General features: G+C 35.4%; 2 protein-coding genes and 1 pseudogene across 2 annotated transcripts; 2 read left to right on the top strand and 1 right to left on the bottom strand.

Moving 5' to 3' along the window:
- Positions 1 to 4369: 4369 nt before the first annotated feature.
- Positions 4370 to 9328, top strand: LOC110451574 (amine sulfotransferase-like). The gene is made up of 7 exons (XM_021499676.1): positions 4370 to 4467; positions 4867 to 4922; positions 5677 to 5877; positions 6979 to 7299; positions 7846 to 7949; positions 8157 to 8343; positions 8553 to 9328. Exons 2-7 carry the CDS (start codon positions 4895 to 4897, stop codon positions 8672 to 8674), a joined length of 963 nt encoding a protein of 320 aa, XP_021355351.1. The 5' UTR covers positions 4370 to 4467; positions 4867 to 4894; the 3' UTR covers positions 8675 to 9328.
- Positions 9329 to 13106: 3778 nt separating this feature from the next.
- Positions 13107 to 16334, top strand: LOC110451525 (sulfotransferase 1C2-like). Its single transcript, XM_021499594.1, has 5 exons — positions 13107 to 14055; positions 14718 to 14758; positions 15067 to 15170; positions 15843 to 16023; positions 16225 to 16334. Exons 2-5 carry the CDS (start codon positions 14731 to 14733, stop codon positions 16239 to 16241), a joined length of 330 nt encoding a protein of 109 aa, XP_021355269.1. The 5' UTR covers positions 13107 to 14055; positions 14718 to 14730; the 3' UTR covers positions 16242 to 16334.
- A 558-nt stretch (positions 16335 to 16892) lies between these two features.
- Positions 16893 to 20506, bottom strand: LOC110451619 (annotated as a pseudogene).
- Between the last annotated feature and the right edge of the window lie 30 nt (positions 20507 to 20536).

Here is a 20536-nt window from a genome sequence, read left to right as displayed (position 1 = left end):
ATCGGATGGCCGGACGAGCCCCGCCATGGGGTAAGGCATTTGGGTAAGTTCGACGCATTGAAATCAGCTCAGTTATGACGTCATAAAGCATGCAACGTCAGATTTTACCGCCAATTTTACGACTTTTTATGTGTTTACTACATGGGCCGACCTTGCCACGGTATTATTGGTGGAACCTGTTCGGGCCCAAATTGATATTTCAATAAATTCTTATCGTACAGCAATATGGTAGTGAGTGATTGGCTTGGCTTTCATGTATTATCATTTGAAGCTGTCAATGTGTTACACGTTTGACTGTAAAAAAGTAGCAATTCCGTTTCAATGTGCATATTACATATTTGACGATTAGTCTAAGTAAATGTATAGAGATCGTAGTTAAAACAATGAAATTAAAAAAACCCATTGTAATACTTCGATGTAACTGAAATTGTCTTTATATCGATATGTAGTCACAATAACTGTTCCATCTTGAAACACCGGCTTGAATATTAAATTTTGTAACTGTCACCGAGGTTTGACAGGTAATGATGCCAAATAAAATAACAGTGTCTGTTTGTAACTAGTTACAAATCGGAACGCGTTGTGAAAAAGTGATACGTTGCTGAAAAAGGGCGTTGCACTTTGGTTGGTTGTCTGAAAAATTATTGTTAATTTCGTCATAAATGCATTTTCCGTTGCTTCTTTTATGAGTGGTGATGCATAAATAATGTAAAGATTATATCCAGACATTCAAAAATGTTAATTATTTCGCTCATATTCTCAACATATGAAAATCAAAAGTTGATGAAATTTTAAATGATCTCTTTTTTGAAGATATCTCCCGGTAGAAATATCAACAGAACCGGGTTGATGACAAAAAAGATCTTCAGAAAATATCCGCATTTTTACTTTCTGTGCCTGTGGAAACTGAAATAAAAAACAAAAGTCTTGAAGCACCGAAAAAGAGATAAATGCAACGAACATCAGTTCCAGAATTTTCCGGTTATTTTTCATCCTTCCGGAAATAACCGATGAAGACCGATGATTGTGACGTGGTTGTGACGTCATGATATGATAATCTCTGAACGAAGTTTCATGCCTGTTAGTATCACATTTTATGTGATAGACTTTTTTCACCCAGAATGTATATTATTTTTTGTCTAAATAAACAAGTAATAAAACATGAAGATTGTTTTCACTATATGAAGATATTCATATATGGGTTGAAACCCATTTGTCTTTGCTTCAAGGATACACTTCCTGTTTCCCCACTGGACGTCTACTTCCGGACGATTTTTTTTAAAGGCAACGGGTAGAAAGGGGAGGCAGCTCTGTTTACGCACGCATGTGTTACCATTAAAGAGCTTCCCTATTATTAAAACTAAATTTAACCTTAATCTAATACAATCACTTTCAACTATTTTTATTTTTAAAACATAGCTGTGTCATCCATTGTTCTTTCTGTACTTTAACTGCGTTAGTATGGGAACATTACCTGTAACTGTCCCATATGTTACCTTTGGCTGTCTTATATGTGACTCTTATTGGACAGTCACTTATAAGACAGTTACAGGTATCTTATGGGAGAGTTATAGGTAATGCTGTCCCTATAATGCCCTACTCAGAACATAAAAGAACAATACAGGCAGCCATGTTTTGAAATAGCTTATTTCAATTAACAATAAAAAATACAACAGAATTAATTAGTTGAACCAAATTTATTCCAAGAAAATGTGTCAACAGACACAAAATGACTCCGCATATTCCGTATACTAGCGGAAAAAAGAAACTGTGCATGCCTAAAATGTGTTATAAAAATAAATGTATATGACGTAGAACAACAAGGTTTTCAGGGACAATTTATTTGTTATTTATTAACAGTTGCATTCCATTTTCCTCGTAATATAAGTTCCACTCAGGAGTGACGTAAACACCGCAGGGGTCAATACTGAGTTCACAAAGTTAATACCTCGTATGTCCACCGTTTGCCTGAATGCAAGCCTGGCAACGCCGACGCATGGAGCCTATCAGACGGTTCAATAATGCTGGTGGGATGGCATTCCAGATATGTACCAACGCTGCAGCCAAATCAGCCAACGTCACCGGTTGATTAGGTAATGCCCGTAATCTGCGCTCCATTTCATCCCAGACGTGTTCAATGGGCGACAGATCGAGGGATACAGCAGGCCAGGGAAACACGTCAACGTTCTGCTTGACCAGAAAGTCCATAGCGACACGAGCTGTGTGTGGCCTGGCGTTATCCTGCTGTAGCGTAATGTGACGTTGCTGCCCTTGCACGAATTGAACGATGTGGGTCCGGAGGATCTCGTCACGGTAACGTAGCGCGTTCAAATTCCCGTTTACAACCACCAGAGGCGTTCTCCCGTTGGCTGTGATGCCGCCCCAAATCATAACGCTTCCTCCTCCGAAAGAACGTCGTTGTACCACACACGCGTCACGGAAACGTTCTCCAACGCGACGATACACTCTGGAACGGCCGTCACTACTATCCAGGTGGACTCGCGACTCGTCCGTAAACAAAATGCCTGCCTAATCCCGTCGAGTAAATCACAGGTGCCTTTCTGACTAGTCCAGACGTGCTACACGATGACGTGACAGAAGAACTGGGCGGATTGCAGGACGTCGCGGATGGATAGCGCGTTCACGCAATCGGTTCCGTACAGTTCTCGAGCTTATTGGTAGCAACCCATTGATTGTCCGTGCAGTCAAACTTGCCGTTTGGAAGCGATTTCTCAAATGGACAAACCGAATATGGTTGTCCTGTTGACGTGACGTCACACGTGGACGTCCCGCACGAGGTCGATCGCCGACATCGGCCAAACTGTTGATGTCTTCTCCACAAATTCCGGATTGTGTTTCGATGAACATGAAAACGTGTAGAGACAACGGCTTGGCCCATACCAGCTTGAAGCATACCAATAATCCGGAGGCGGTCATTTTCATTGAACCTCGGCATAGCATTAATCACAAATTAAAACGTTATAATGCTGTTTTTACTGATTACTGGTCTCAATAGAGTGACCCAACAGTTGAAAAATAAACTTTCATTGTCGAAATGGATGGCTGGACGAGAAAAACGTGCAAACTGGTCAACGCCTATAGAGAGCAAACTGCACGGGAAAAACTGTCAACATACTCGGTCATGTGTGTAAATTTTCTTGTATATACAGTTGGTAATACATGTTTTATAACAATTCTCAGCATGCACAGTTTCTTTTTTCCGCTAGTATATATTCCAGAATTTCGTTTTTTAGAATTTTAGAGTTAAACACATATCTGCAGCATTTATGTTGAGTTTTCTGCTGCCCGAAGGAATGGAATTTTCCTGTTTTTCACAAAGCACTTTGATTTGTTTTGGAGATGACACTTAACTAGAACCTTGTACCACTGAACTGACATGACAGGTTTATATTAAAAATCAAGGTGTTCTATATTAAAATAAAGGGGTGCTATGTTTTAAGTTAGAGATAAGCCTCATACTGTACAATATGTGTGAGAGAGAACAGATCTCGGCCCTATTGTACAGATTGAGGCTTATCTCCATAACGTACAAATATTTTGTCAGAGTCATTGATCGTACTTTATTGTTATTTTCTTTTGTATTCACTGAAGCATATGTTCTTTTGTATGTTATTCATGTAGATGTTTTTAGCATGTGTGTATTTAAGTTTCAATAAGATTTGCTTTACTGATTCATATCATGATGCATGATTTACATATGGTCTGTCGTGTATAATGAAAAAACATAAAGTTCCCGTGTTTCGTATATTAAACATTTTTTAGAATAAAACAAACCTTTATAAACAAAATGACACAACACACTCTCGAATCAGTCTCAACCTGACCGAATTTAAATGTAGACATGCAAACCCGTGCACCTACAGAAATGCATATTTTCTACCTCCCCTCACAGAGTTAAATAACACAAGGAATCCTTCTTCGGCAGCAGCAGTCCATTTCACCAACAAAAGAAAATATTATGGAACATATCTGCTAGATAACCCTACATTTTAAGTCTTGTTATTTCTGACACGTATAACTATGGAACTGGGCATGGCAACAATCGGGTAGGTATCAGATGTTGAACTGGGTTTTATGGTCAGTCTTTTCTCCCTTTTGATAAGATAACACGAAGAATGATGACCTGCTAATGGGAGAAATTAGGGGTTCCAAGAGAAAGTGACTTTATGGATTTTATATTTAGAAGTATAAGGATTTTGTTCTATCATTATTTTAAAAAACTGCATTTTTCTGCGAGGCTAACCTATGGTATGGTTAAAATGCCCATTGCATGATCTCTAAAAGTTTTTAAATACATACCTGGGTTGTACGAATGAAGGGACTAGCGCAAGTCTAGTGACGAGCTCGAGGGTGTGCAAACAGAAGCGGAAGCCTCGTATGAGGGGGAGTACACGTAGCCGTTAACGGTCGTATTGTATGTCATTATTTCTCCTCTGCGTTAACAAGGTAGGTTAATATTTTCTAGCTAACTTCGTCTTTTCTATAACTTGAGTATACAAGTTTTATAACTAACCTCTTGTTAGGACATTGCTTGAACTAACTTACATTGTACTCATACACACCCACCCACACACACACAAACACATGAAGGTTTCAAGCAATATATACAGCACATAATTCGCTGACATACTGCTGTATACACCTGTACCTTACATGTATTATTTCTACACATATATATTGTATACACATGTATAGAGTGCTGTGTTGTTTATCTCCCCGTTAAATACAAGATAAGGCCATTATTGTTATATTATATAATGATATAAAAGGTCGTTTTCATGACCCGTCTATCGTAACTTTAATGTTACGTCAGATCCCCTGGTAATCTTTATCTTAATGTTCTAGGTATCACCGAGGACGTCGACACAGAGAGATGGCACACGAGCAAAATTATCTCCCAGGTAAATATTGTCCTGTATGAATCTGCATCGGTGGTTCTGTTTTATTAATAATTTTAGGAGCACTGCATACTTATATCATAAATTTAAAACAAACTGCCTACATTATCGTACATATATATGTTTACGTGTACATTTTTTATACCTGTGGCATGCAGATATTTGTGTTTTTTTGCGAGTGTTTATGTTATCTGTTTAAATAAATATAAGTAGTCTTAAATATTCGTAATTTACCGGTAAGCAAAAGTTGTATTTCGGTACAGTAATGAGAATTAAAACAATGCACTCATATAAAATTATTGTATATAAAAGATAAATTTATATTATTGCAATAATTATTGGTATACAAGTCTTAATGTTCAAAATAAAGTCAATATTATATCTAGTGTGAAAATTTGATAATATTTTTAATTTTGCACAGCACAATGTAAGTTGACTGATTAGAAAGCAATGTTTACAGTGAAAATAACAAAAAAAGATATATGCCTGATTCGATTCAGATCCGGCAATTTAGAAAGGGGGCGGGGTCTACATTGTTTTCATGCTTTCAACCGTTACTATATACTGCCCCTGGGTTACGTTAGTTCGTTTTCGTTTCTCCCTTAAATTGGAATATTTCGTCTCTCGTGATGAATACCAGATGCACAGTGACAACTCTTTCATATATTTCATGATTAAAATATAAGCAACATTTCTGACAAAGCAAAATATATTAAAAGGAAATTTGTTAATTGTCATTTCCCATCTGTTTCAAAAGCCAAATTTGACGAGTCTGAAGTGACTACATTCACCACACACACGGGAGAGGAGAGACAGGTCCTCCGACATGAGGGCCTTAGCTTAGATGTTAACTTTATCAGCTCGGGGTTCATTCCTGATGTCCGGGAAAACCTGAAAAAGATGAGGAAAATGGAATGTCGAGACGATGACGTATTCATTTGTGCATCTATGAAATCAGGTACGCTTATGTATACCTAATTTACGTTCATTATTAGAAATAGTACTGATAAACTGTAAATAAAGACTAATTATATAATACAAGGTATTTAACTCATTCACCCCTGAAGACACATTTGAACTCATCCAATTCAAAGGTTGAAATAGTTCATTATGAAATTTCAGGGGTGAATGAGTTAAAAATATGTAATGTATGCAATATAATGTATGTAAAAAATATAATTTTATTACAATGTAACGATATACATTGTAATATGAAAAAGTAATATTTGTTTTAATTTTTCCCTCCCATTTATATGTATAAAAATTCAATACTGTTACCTCGGTAAGTATATTTCATGGACAACAAATTTTGGAATACAGTAAGCCGGGATTCAATAAAAGTTATCTGTACTATCCTATGCGGTTATACGGTGCTTTAGAGCACAGTTTGATCAACAAACGCTTTAATACATGTTTGCTCATTCAAGTGTGAACTCCTCAGATGATATTTACATCTCGTATGCAAAAGCGAGTTCATACCTCTAAAAGTTGATATTTCACAACTTTGTATTCTGGCTCCCTTTTAAACATGTTCATGGTTTTTTAATGGTGCAGGCGGTATCTCTTTGTCAATATTTACAATAAAGTACAAAACAACACTAAAATGTCAGCCTGAACACTGCTTTTATTGCAAAACTACATATATATTGTATCTAATTTTGGTAGCATTTATAGATAATGTGTAGGTCTAGGCCAGGGAAACTGGGGGCTCCCCAAAGGGATAAATAACTGTCATACTATTCGGTTGTTGATTTTGGTAGCCGCTTCGTGGTCTTCCGACCGAGTAAATGGTTAACCGGCTAACCGTTGACAACCCTATTAATTACAAATACTAATAATTCGGGGATCTTATATACCGCTTTATCACAGCCCAGCTCATAGGTCTTCTCAAAGCGGTTCACAAATTATTATCAATGGTTATAGGGCCTTTGCAACCAGTCAATATCTTTCTCAACTCCCTGGGGAGCATACATTGGTTAAGAAGTCAATTGAACACCATGCTTCAAAGTATGACGTGTTCGAAACAAAGTTTACATTACTATATTGATGCTTTGTACAGGGACACACTGGGTATGGGAAATGACAACCATGCTACTGAAAGGAAAGGCAGAATACGAAAACGTATCCAAGGAGACGAGAATGATGGAGTTCCATTGGCCAGAAGAGTTTGACAGTCTTCCATCACCAAGAGCCCTTAACACCCATTTTTACCTGAGACTTCTCCCCGAACAATTAGAAAATGGCTCCAAGGGACGAATTATCTTCATCCAGAGAAATCCTAAAGATGTTGTCGTTTCGAATTTTCACCACAGGAGGAACATGACCATAGGTCAATTCAAACATTCCTTCAGCGACTTTCTACAGATTTACCTTGATCATGGTACAACATATATATTATTTTAGATAAAAAATGTAAATATAATTATCCACAGGGTATGATGGTTATTATTTCGAAATATTACAAGGCATTTCATGTTTATCCATATATTTGTCTATTCCAAAGTGAGTTGTTTTTCAAACAAATCTATCACGTATTTAAAAATAAACATGGATGATACACATATTTGGAAGCACTCGATAGATAATAATTAATTAATACATGTTATCATCTGTTGTGGATATAGATGCAAACATAAATAGAACTTTAAGGCGTGCAATCGCTTTACATTATTGAGTTCTAAAAACTACTTCTACAATAAATGCAATATTTAAATGTGTCTCCTTCTTCCATCTTTGTATTTTGAAGAGACATATTCAGGGGATTGTGTATTAAATATTATATTTTGTTGTATCAATGTACCCCAACCTCTTATGAAGAATGTTTCTATACCAAACATACATGCGTTAAGACTGTAGTATGTATTTAGAGATATTTATTTAAAAAAAAAATGTTATGGAAGTCAAATTGTTTAGCTTTGCATTCCAGGTTTCACTGTCGACTGGTTCAAGTACACAAACGACTGGAATGAAATTATTGCGGACAACAACAAATTACAGATTCACATGATGTACTATGAAGATATTATAAAGGTAGTATCGATATGAAGGGTAACATTCCATAGAGACTAAAACCTTGTAACAAAATGTGTAATTTATTTCTGAAAAAAAAACACAAGTTCGTATTTCGCTTTCTTTGCAATTATAAGTCAAACTGTTTACATTCAAAGAGGTTCGATAAAAGATTTCCAAGACTTTAACAATTTGATATATGAGACAGTCATCTTTGCCTTTTCCCAGGATCCTATAGGAGAGACCCGGCGTCTGGCAGACTTCCTTAAGGTAGATTATGACGAACAACTTATCAAGGACGTCAGCCACAACTGTAATTTCAAAAATCTTAAGAAAGCTAATAAGGAGGTCAAAGCCGAAGCGAGCGGAAATCCTAATCCGGAAATGAACGATTTTCAAAACATGTACAGGAAAGGTAAGTTAATATTTATACCTATAATTTACTAAACGCTAACAAAAAATGTGTACTTTCTAATTAATGCGAGCACATTGAAAATGCTGGTTTTAATTTTAGTCCCAGATGTTGTTTCCTTCGTACTTAATGGTGCCTTTGCTAACTAAGAATGATCATAATTATCTAAAGTTTTTTTTTTGAAATATTGTAATAGTGCCAATGTTTTGCAGGTGAAGTCGGAGACTGGAAAAACTGGTTCACGGTAGCCGATAGTGAGAAGTTTGATGCTGTCTTCAATGAAAGGATGAAAGGGCTTAACTTTAAATATACATACAGCTTAAAACAAAAATAATAACTCATATTAGTACACTCTTATAAATACCTAGCCCTCAACATATTCAGGAAAATGCCTTTTAATATTCATAATCAATTTATTTTTAACATGTGCGTATGGAGCAATACATTAACTGTTCAGTCAAATTGTCCGCGTGCATGCGTACATGACGAAGGGAATGAGTGCGCGTGAGTTTGTACGTATGATTTATTTCTGTTTAAGGATATAAATGCGTACTTCATTTACATTGGATGTGGTATGATTGTATTTCACTATGAAACTTGAATGATTTAATTATACAAAGAAGGAGAATAAATTTTGAGGTTAAAATTGTGTAGATAACGGTAACAGAACATCGTGTAGTGTTGGATAATTAGACAATGGATGATTGGCTTAATCAGTGATAAGCGCAAATTTCAATCAGAGTAATTGGAATTGAATTTACGTGTAAAATTACGATTTTTTACCTTGTATATTTACAAAATTATTAAAGGTTGAAAAATGTCGTTAAACAGTTAGTAAGCTAATCACTTTTGAACAACTGGGCCCTGGACTTGGGAGGCTTTCAAAATCATCTGCTTAATAGATTTGTATGATTCCATGGTGTAACTCAGCAACTCAGACTCGTCGCACGTAGCTGCAAGAATTAAAAGTAATTATTAACAATATCAATACGTATTCTACATATATTGATGTGATGTTATGAAACATTAACTTCTGTTTAACGCCATTCACTGAAAAAGTAAATGAAATTAAGCAGAGCTCTTGTCAATTAAAGTGATTAAGCACGGCTCCAGGAAAGGAACACTTATGGTTGAATATTTAAGGCGTGACAATAAAAATAAAATTTATTAATAATATATTTGTATTTTATTCAAGGTACAGTCGACTGCTTCACAAAACATAAGTTATGTTTGAGTGTTAAACCCTTTATATAAGTGACATGCTGTACGCATAATATCAAACTTAAATTGTGAGGTAGATTGAATTATATCATCGCATACCGTAGCTAAATGGATATTTAAAACACTGTGTCATACTTACTCTGATTTTATCTGTAGACATAAAGAGGTTTAAATTTTAAAACGTTACAATCAAATTGTATCAGCTTGGTACTTTATCAATCTAAAACTGACTCTGCAAGATTGTAGCTAAATATTCACACTGATATACATAATATCAACAGATAAGGTGAAAAAAGGAGATAAAATGTTATCTTATAGATAAAATATACCATGTGTGCTCACACATAAGTACTATTACCTGTTAGTGAACGTCAAATAGTCATAAACTTATTCATTCGGTCTGGAGAAATCAATAGTGTGATTTATCAAGTGCAGTATTTTGATAACATTGTATTTAAATTGAAAGAAATGCTCATTTAAAAAATTACTGTAAAGCTGCCAAAAACTAACTACACATTGCAAACTTGTTTATTACGGCATGACTATAGCTGATCATTTATTACAGAAAAGAAGAAAAATACTTGCAAGTCGTTTATGAAAACTAATAAATATGAAGAAATAAAACATACATGTATCAACACCAGTGTTTTGATTCAAAATAAAATCGGCGGGATTAGACCGGGATTCGAACCATGGACCTCTAATGGTTATACTATCGCTCCAACAAAATGGAAATGCTATCGTCCAACTGTGCTACAGTTATATCAGGAACGAATTTAGGGAGAGGTTACTGTTTAAACGAAATACCACAGTGCAGTAGGACAGAGATTCCTTAACTATTTTAATGGGGTTTTAACATCCTCGACATGGCTCGGACTACATGGAGATTGGGTCCCAGAGAGACACCAATTACATCAGGTCTATTGGACTATCCAATGGCCCCCTATCAGAACACATGGAAGGAATCCGCACCCGATTGTGCATTGGGGCCAACATTATTCGCCTCTACGAGATGCGTAGTGATACAGCAGGCGTATTCTTTCACCATAACTTCACAAACAGACAGCAATCGGCTGATATGAAAAAATTATATAGTCTATGCACTTCCTTTAATTTACGGGAATGTGTGAGATACAATCTAGAAAATGACTCTGGTCCTTTCGTTTCATTTTTAGATAGCAAGAAAGCTTTTGATACTGTTTGGCACGAAGGGTTACTTCTCAAACTGTACAAAATAGGATTTAAGGGCAAAATTTTGACTATATTAAAAAATATGTATACCGGTTTTGTAAGTCATGTCGCCTTTAAGGGTCACCAGTCATCACCTGTCCTCATGAAGAGAGGGATCTTACAGGGGGGGTTATTATCTGCAAAAATTTACCTGGTTTTTATTAACGATTTACTAAATGATGTCGAATCGTCAAGAAAAGGAGCTTTTGTTATTGATACCAGGGTTAATATCCCCACACAAGCAGATGACATATGTTTGATCAGTAACATAGGTATTGGTTTACAAGATATGGTTACAATTTGCGAAACTATAGTCGTAAATGGAGATTTTCATTATCTGTTGATAAAAGTAGAATTGTTGTTTTTAAAAAAGGCAGATAAGTCTTGGTAAAAGATGTGGATTTATATGGTAAAGCACTACCAGTTCTTGAAAACATTTCGCACGTCGGTGTTGTTTTGAATTTTAAATTATGTACATCGGACAGAACTGAGTCTGCATGCAAGAAACTAAAAAGTGGAACCATGGCTCTTATTCGATCTGGTGCTCATCCTAGGACTCTTAATCCTTTAACAGTTGCAAAGCTGATTAAGGCTAAAGTTTTCCCGTCTGCCATGTACGGGTGTGAACTATGGCAACTGTCTAGAACTGAATTAATCAAATTAGAGCGCGCTCAAAATTTTATCGTAAAATCCATTCAAGGGTTAAACATTAGAACTAGAACTGATATGGCCAACTCCTTAATTGGATGGACCTCCATAGAAGGTTACATTGATATAAGAAAACTTTTATTTCTCGGTCGTCTTTGTAGACTGGACAGTAAATACTTAACTCATACTATATTTCTCAAACGCCTATTCATGCATATTTTGAAGGAGTCCTGTCAAACTGGTTTTATTCCTGATATTGTGAGAATACTTCGCAAGTATGATTTGTTTAATTATCTGTTGCAGTATATATCAGATACAGTTTTTCCAAGTAGTTCATCATGGAAGTCAATTTCCTATAAAGCAGTTTATAATTGGGAAGAATTAATGATGTACGATAGAATGAACAACGATTCAGATTTCACAAGATTTTTGCTCATTCATGATGTAATTTCTCCACATATTTTATGGACAGTAGCATTAAAATTCCCTGAACATCTAAGCAAGATAAGCAATATAGTTCGATTATGTGCTAATTCAAGATCAACAAATATTATTGAATTATGCCATTTTTGTGGTATTTTACATAATGACCGTATAACACATATAGTACTTCATTGTACAAAAACTGAGGTCTTAGAGACGATCTATGGTGTCTTATTAGTACGGCTTTTGATATGGAATTTAGCGTGTTCTTATACTCTTTGTCTGATTATGATTTAATTCATGTATTACTTGGGGGTAGCCTTCCCCACATATTAAGCTCATCTGATTATGTAACCTTTGTACTGCATAGTGCTATTTTTATTGACAAAATGTTGCTGTTGTATCAGCGTTAATAATGAAATAACACGTACAAATGTACGTACAATAGCAATGTCTACCTAATTACTATTTTTTCTCTTATTTTGTGTGTGTTTATATATGGGTAAGCCTGAGAGGACCTTGCTGGTAGGGCCTTCCCCAACCCTTGGAAACCTCAGGATTCCCAGGCATTCTAATTATTTTGTATGATTTGCTGTTAACGAGACCATTCTTTCTGTATTTACTAAACTAATTCAAGATTCATTAACTTCTCTCTTCATCTCTTCTTGAATTCATGAAATTTGAAATGCCTGGATAACACAGCGAAAGCATTCTAAAAAAGAAAATTCTACAGTTAAAAACTATTTCACGCTAACAGCTAACTGACTCCGTTTTAAGTGCGATTTTACCTGACAGTGTATTGAGTGGTATATTCTATAGGAGGGGATTCTAAATTTCATTATCCTTGTAGCAGATCCTTATTAGGCGGTGAGTTACGATCAATACATATTACCTCCACAACGTTAACTGAAAATATAAGTTTTAGGCTAACTGATACGCTCACAACACTTTATTGTAAAGATTGACAAAAAGATGTTGCAAGCACCGAAAAATTCTGAACATACTTTAAAAGGAAGCCAGGATACAAGTTGCTAGACATCAGCTTTTAGAGGTAGAACTCGCTTTTATGTGCGATATGTTAATATAATCTGAAGAGTACATACTTTAATGAGCAAGCATGTTTTAGAACGTTTGACGATCAAATTTTGTTCTAAAGAACATCTGATATCTAAGGCTCCTTACATTCTGCTACCACTAGTCCTCCACCCCTGGGTTGCGGGTTCAAGACCTACGTGAGGCAGCCACCAGGTACTGGCCGTCGGTCAGTAGTTTTTCTCCGGGAACACCGGCTTTCCTTCACCGCCAAAACACGGCATGTCCTTAAATGACCATAGTTGTTAATAGGACGCAAAACACAAACAAACCAAACTAAAGAACAATGTTACCGCATATGATTTCGAGTTCAGATAACTGTAATTGAATCCTGCCTTATTGTATTCCGACATCATTTGTTAATTAAATGTGCTTACTGAGGTAACACGTACCTAGTTCCTGCGTTCAGCTTGAAATGCGGGAGTAAACCGTCATGCTAATTTATATAAAATGTATGCATTTGCTAAACAGATAACGTATTGTCGTTGCTTATTGGTTGATTATCAAATTAACTGACTAACCGGTTACTCAATCGGAAGATTGTTTGAGTAACCTGTAACCAAAATTTGACCGGTTTGACAACCCTAATAGCAATCATATTTGTTTGTTTTTTACTTTAAATTCTGTGACTTCACATGGTTAGTTTCTATATTTTGAAAGGGTAACGGAACTTGGTGAAGATTTTACAAGTTACTTGTTATAGTCATGAATATAATTCAAAGTAAAGAGACACGGTCATTTTGACCTTTCTTAAAATGTTGGTATATACATTCATGAGATATGGCCTGGAATGTTTTTTGAAGCACCAAGCCACAGTGATCTCCGTTCTGTAAAATCCGATAAGACTATTTGAGTTATTCCCCTTTGGTCATGTGAGGTACGTCAGAGTTTTAGTTTAATCTACATCCGTATTTGTCATCATCAAAGGTGACGTTCACGCCCCCGTTGTGTACGTTTTCAGTAAACCATGAGGTTAAATGTTTAATCTAACGGTTATATCATGCAATAACTGATTATTAAGGAAATATGTCAATTTTAGGCAATGTTACGAACAAGTCTCGACTGCTGAAGACAAAATTACAACACAGGATTTTCAAAGATGTAAGTTGATAAAGGCAAGTTGTCAGGTTGCTTTCATGATATCATTGGGAAATACAAGTTTCATAGGTTCTCATTTTGTTTTGAAGACATGACATCAATTGGATTTGGCTTAGATTATTAAAAAAAAATCACCGTATCTGAAATCTGACAGATTTCAGATGAAAACCCCCCACGATATTTATATTGCATCATTATCTTTCGAGCGTAGATTTATATTCATTTGCATTTTGTTGATAAATTAATGCAGAGCCATCGGCTGATATTTTAAGCATCCAGACAAGAGGTCATTATCCCTCACCCCTTTTTCAAAATATTTGTAACTGTGCATGTGTGTAGCTTTCTTTCATAAATCAGCTCCACATAACCTAGTTGATAATGAAGACTAAAATTAAGGCGAAACACATAAAAAATGATAATTACTGCATTGGGTCGCACCTTTCCTTCATGGTGACAAACAAATTGACATTTACATGGGAAATTTCATTGATTTAACATTTTTCGTTGCTTCAACGTAATATATTATTCTGATGTCTATTTAAACAAATGAAACACAATGTTAATATAATAATCATTTTGTAAATTATTTTTGTGTGTACCTTTATATTTTCTTTTCAACACCCGTATTGAAATTAATCAAATATTTATTTTCATTTCGTTTTCAGTGACCTTACTAAAATGGCGTTTAAGACCAACTATCCTCCAAGTAAGTCAACAGAAACAACAAACTGAACTTGGATCTTGCTAAGATATGCCTGAGTAAAATGTTGAAAGAATTTATTTTCACGATCCAACATATGATAAGTTATTAACATTATTCGTTTTTGTTTTGTGAGTTTTTCTTAAAATAATTAATACATTTAATAAATATCCTATATTTATATCGACGATTCAAATGTAAATATATTCAAAAGGTAAAGGAATAATGTCATGATCTACATTATATCCTATTTAAACAGAATTAAAAATACCGCTTGTGACCTTCACTGCTAGTCATTAATCTTCTTGTTTCAGGAATGACGTTCGAATGGTTTACCTATACGAAGGAGTGGAGTCAAATTATAGACAGTAACCAGGATCTACACATTCACATGCTGTATTATGAGGATCTAAAATCGGTTGGTAATGGTTATTTTTTTATTTATTTTTAATACGTTTTATTGTGTTTGATAATAGTTTTAAGATAACAGTATGTTCAGCCATTGCAATCAAGCATTAGAAAATATAGTTTATACGGAAGATGATGCATATTTAAATTAATATATATTTATATTTGTATGATAAACTGGGCTTGTCGTTCTTGCCTTAACAGTCGCTTTCTGGAAGTTGTATGCAATAAACATATCTCGCAGTGTGTTATGATATACAACAGGATCAAGCCTTAAATCAAATGCTCTGATTTTTATTTTGATCTTATAAACTTTATTAATCAAATGATATTTTGCTAAATTGTAACTCGCTCTAAGTATCAGGCATTCCTTTTTTTCTATAGAGAGTTTTATTCTAGGCTAAGGAAATACTTTTGTCGGCATCAAGTCCTGACTTGTTGATATGAGATTCCAGTATACCACGATACATGTTCACCAGTTAATCACTTACATACTACCCTAGGACATCTTAACCAGTGCCACAAGTGGTATTTTTGTGTTGGTTCCTGGTGTCATTTGTTGTATTTGTTGTATTACTTCGAATCCTGTTGCTTTATTTTCGTACAAACTTTGAGTTCTAGATATAGCCTCATGTATTGACGCCGTGATATTGATTTTTAAATTTTTAAATTTTTAAATCAGAACCCTCTTGGAGAGGTCAGTCGTCTTGCAGAGTTTTTGAAAGTGGAATATGATGACCAACTGATCAGAGACATAACAGACAACTGCAATTTTGAAAGTTTAAAACAAGCAAACAAAGTCGTCAAGGCTACAGGCAATCCCAATCCGGAAATGGAAGACTTTCAAAACATGTACAGAAAAGGTACCATACTTTGTTTACAATGTCCTTTGACCTTGAATATGTGTTTTAAAACTTGAACCGTGGAACTCTAGATAATTTCGCTAATCGAAAAACATGTAATTTATAAAGTAATTGTACTGTTAATGACGACACGTGAAACAACTCAATAAAGTCATAGAAAATAAAACACCTAATGTGAAATTAATATTTTGTTCCAAACAGGTGAAGTTGGAGACTAGAAGAACTGGTTCACAGTGGCAGATAATGAAATATTTAATGCAGCATTTGCGGAAAGAACTGAAACACTGACGTTTAACTACACATTTAGCCCGTGAGCGTAATATTATTTCAGGTTATTTTATAATTATCAACAATAAAGCATCGTTGTTTTTTTTTGAAAAGTGTAAAATTGGAATATACAAAATGTGTTGATTCCATGCATATATTTATTTCATCTTTCTGTTTTGAATGATATTATCTGACATAACCAGTTGGCAATGTGACAGAGCCTGATGTATCATTATCCGTTTGCCATACTTGCGAAATTGAACAATTAAATATGTTGGACTCGGATCCGACAAGATGTTTTTAAAGATTATCTTCCCATACAAAATCATGTAATCACCATACAGTGAAACCTGTATTAAAAGACCATCCACGTAGAAACCAAATAATGGTCACTTTTCAGTAGTAGTCTCTTAATACAGGTAGATTAACAAAGAAATCACGACAATTGGGAATATTAAAAGGGGTCTCTTTACACAGGTGGTCTGTAATTAGAGGTGGTCGCATGAGTAGGTTTGACTGTATTAAAAACGGGACACCAATAAATTCAGAACACAACATTTTAATATGTTGGTTTAAAACTTAAACAGCTGAGATTTGTCCATTCAACATCTACCTGTAGCGAGAGTGAAGCCTCTAATAAGGTTGACTTCATCTGTTCCGAAATGGAAATACGGATCGATACTGGGTACAGTACAACAAACGACACGTTTCCCTTATCTGTGGACCCCAGGGTGTCTGCATACTGGTCGTGTTCCTTGAAGTCCAGCCCCAATTCCTTTGCGTTGGGCTCAAATGAGGAGGCTAGAGTTTAGTTTTTTATGACACTTAGACATAAAATTTCTGATAAGTCGTAATCAACCCGTGGAGAAGGGATTACAAGAAACCAACTAAGTATTCCATGTTGACGCATCAGTGATCAGAAATTATTACATCCTTGGTATAAGGTAATTCTACAATGCTAATTTTATCTTTGCTGGTCAAAGTTCAGTACCAATTAGAAATAAACGTGTGTCTGAAATAATGGCTGTATTTCATGTCGACAATATACCTATTGGACATTATCGTTCACTGTTACCTTGCATCCAGTTGCTGTTGCTGCACTTTCAAAACAACCAATCATCTTTTCTCGTAACACATTTAGCTCTGCCCTGCTCGGTGCCCGGATGAAGAATTCCAGTGCAGCATCTTCCGGTATAATAGATGTTTTCAAGCCACCATTTTTTATTATTCCTTTTTGTATAAAAAATGGGAAAGATATATTGTTGTACGCTGATGTAAGGTGATTATTTGAAATAACTAGAAACACATTAAAATTGCATTTTAAATCAAGTGATATGTAACCAGGGGATTTTTATACAAATTTTTGTAAACAAAAATATAAACAGAAGAGGAAGTCGAACTTATGTCCACTAACAAGATAAATGAGATTTCCATTTATTTATTTATTTGTGATGTACTACATGGGTTCTCCATGCCGGCTTCATCTGTTGCCGCATGTACGATACGGTCTGGTACGCATCCAGCGCGTTGATTCCCTCCCAGGGAAATGCAGTGGCGTGACTGGCCTTATCCTTATACGTCACGGTTAAACTGGAAACAGGCGGTAGTGCTCGTCCTGGTGATGACGCGCAAGTGTTCAATAAATTAGTTAACAAATAATTATCCCTTTACTTTTTCATCATTGATAGGACGAACTTCAGTAGTGTGACAAGTAGACGGAGCGGAGGGAAACGTAAGGATATAGATAAGTAAGTTTAACATTTAACATCAGCTATAAAATAAAAAATGTGGTTTTCGAGAAAACGTTATTATATGTATATATCTAAGCTTCTTAATTTAAAGAAGTTGTATTCCCATACCCCTGACAGGCAAGCATTGTTGGCCTCAAATCTTCTGGTCGACGTCAACATTGTCAAATACGTGTTTGTCGATGAGAATAATTTTCCCTCCCACTTTTTTCCGCTGGGGTTCCTAGCACTTTTAGCTATAGCAGGAATACAAATCTATATGGAAAAGGGAAGGAAGTGTCCAAACAAAAAGTTTTATTACATTAATAAAACAATAATTATATGAATGAAAGGTTAGAAGAGACCGGTGTGACAGAAAGCCTAAAATCCAAACTTTTCTAGATCCCTTTTTAAAATACTGTTTGGTGTATATAAAAGCCTTTATTATTAATTAATTTAATTGCCAAGGGAATATCGGACGTTGAAGACCTCTGCACATCAAGATATATCAGCGGTTAGATATTGACAATGACATAGGCGAAACGATGACCTTATACGTAAATACAAGACAGTTGACACCAGCGAAGTAAACGATTGTAATGAAGCTGTTTACATGAGTCCCATATCTGATTGTGACTGGAGTTAAGAAAATGCTATATCATAGCTGATAGCTAAAATAAAATTCACTGATATAAAACTCAACTGACAGACATCAGAACTCCGCTTTTTAGAAATAAGATGATAGATACTTCCTGTTGCCACACTCCTCCTGTAAATGTAAACCACTAGTAGATACATTGGTTTATAGAGAAGAAATAGTAGATGGTCAATTTAATTATTCAACAAACATAAGAAGATGAACAAACTGGTACATATTATGACCAATAAACAAAGATGACAAAATGAATAGATAAACAAATCAATTGATCATCAAATCTATTGATCATCAAATTAATAGATAAAAGACATATTCTTAGATAATAATCCAAAAGTTTAGTAAATTAATAAAACGGTGATAAGATGTTAATCATTCACTGATATGATATATATTTATATATAAACTGGATGCTATGGTCACAACGAGCATGTCAATCGATCATGTAGCGTACAATCTTCAATACATTTGAATATCTATAAATAGTATCTGCTTATTCGTATGACAAATATATCCTAAGTTAGTGTTTAACAGATGACAAAAGTACTGAATAAACCAAGTCTGGGTTGTCACCTTGGATAATCATCGTTTGTGACGTGTAGTAAATTCATGCCCTCATTTATCTATTCAATTTTGAGTTGAAATAAAAATGTGATAACAAATGTCTAGATGTATTAGAGGTAGATCAAAGGTGATTTATGCCCCGACTTTGTTGATATGCTGTCAATAAAGGGTAAGTTAAATGTGATGAGTGTTGTGATGTCAAGATCACAGTCATTGTTGCGTCACAACTTTTGGATAGTTTTACTCATCAATACGTTAATTGCTTGGAATATATAAACCATGATCACTCAATATTTAGGTAATGTGTGTAAATTGCTATAACTTTCAAATCGTATTACATAAAATGAGGAATTAGGAAACGTTTGTCGGTTATGAGGGAATACAATTATTTAAGTGATTTGAGTTTTTCTCTGTGAAATATACGGCTATGATTCGAAATTCATCTGTATTAACCTAAGTTTACAACAGTTATGAAATATATATATATAAACAACTGAGGAAACCTACGTGCTCAGGATAGTGACCTAATATACAATTACACGTTTGATCGGAGAATCGAACCCCGGTCGACTTGGTGAACGGCGAGTGCATTATCTTGTACGCCATCCGACCTCTGCGTGTGAAATGACGAGCCGCACTGCGCCATAATACATCCCGATCAGGGGCGTAACCAGGACCATGAGTATGTGGAAGCATACGAAGCGCGAAGCGCGGAGTTGGGGGGGGGGGGGGGGGGGGGCGAGATTTTTTCGGAATCTGGAACCCATTCTGGTGCAGTTTGTGACATAAAATACCTATCATTTTCATATTTGGCTTGTAGTATTTTATTTATAAAATGCGTAATAATTAGTTCCATATGAACAAGGAACCTTTTCTTTAAATAGTCAATAAAAGAAACAATAAATGAGATAATGAATTCACTGAGGGCCCAGGATTATATGAGTTGTTAAAGTTTATCACATAAAGTTCTACAATGTTATCCTTGTTAAAAGTATACTTGAAAAAATTACGTGGAAGCCCGTGCGTCCGTGCGTACGCCTTGTTACGTCCCTGCCGATCTAATTTGTTTTTCGTATTAATCTCAAGACGATTCTTGGAAACAATGCGCGGCCTTGATACCAACAGCAGCATCCGCGCCCAGTTCCGCTATCAGGTTGTGTCCGCATGCATGGCCAATCTCTAGTGGTGCATCATACTCACACAACACGGCCACGTGCGGACCTGCGCTGTCGTCACCGAATGTGGCTCGAAAGGCAGTGTCCAAAGCCATATATACGCAGCGAAGTAAAATATTGAGCAT

This window comes from Mizuhopecten yessoensis, unplaced genomic scaffold (genome assembly GCF_002113885.1).
Source record: "Mizuhopecten yessoensis strain PY_sf001 unplaced genomic scaffold, ASM211388v2 scaffold6135_1, whole genome shotgun sequence".
In the NCBI taxonomy this organism is placed as follows: domain Eukaryota; kingdom Metazoa; phylum Mollusca; class Bivalvia; order Pectinida; family Pectinidae; genus Mizuhopecten; species Mizuhopecten yessoensis.
This window is presented reverse-complemented; position numbering and strand designations above follow the sequence as displayed.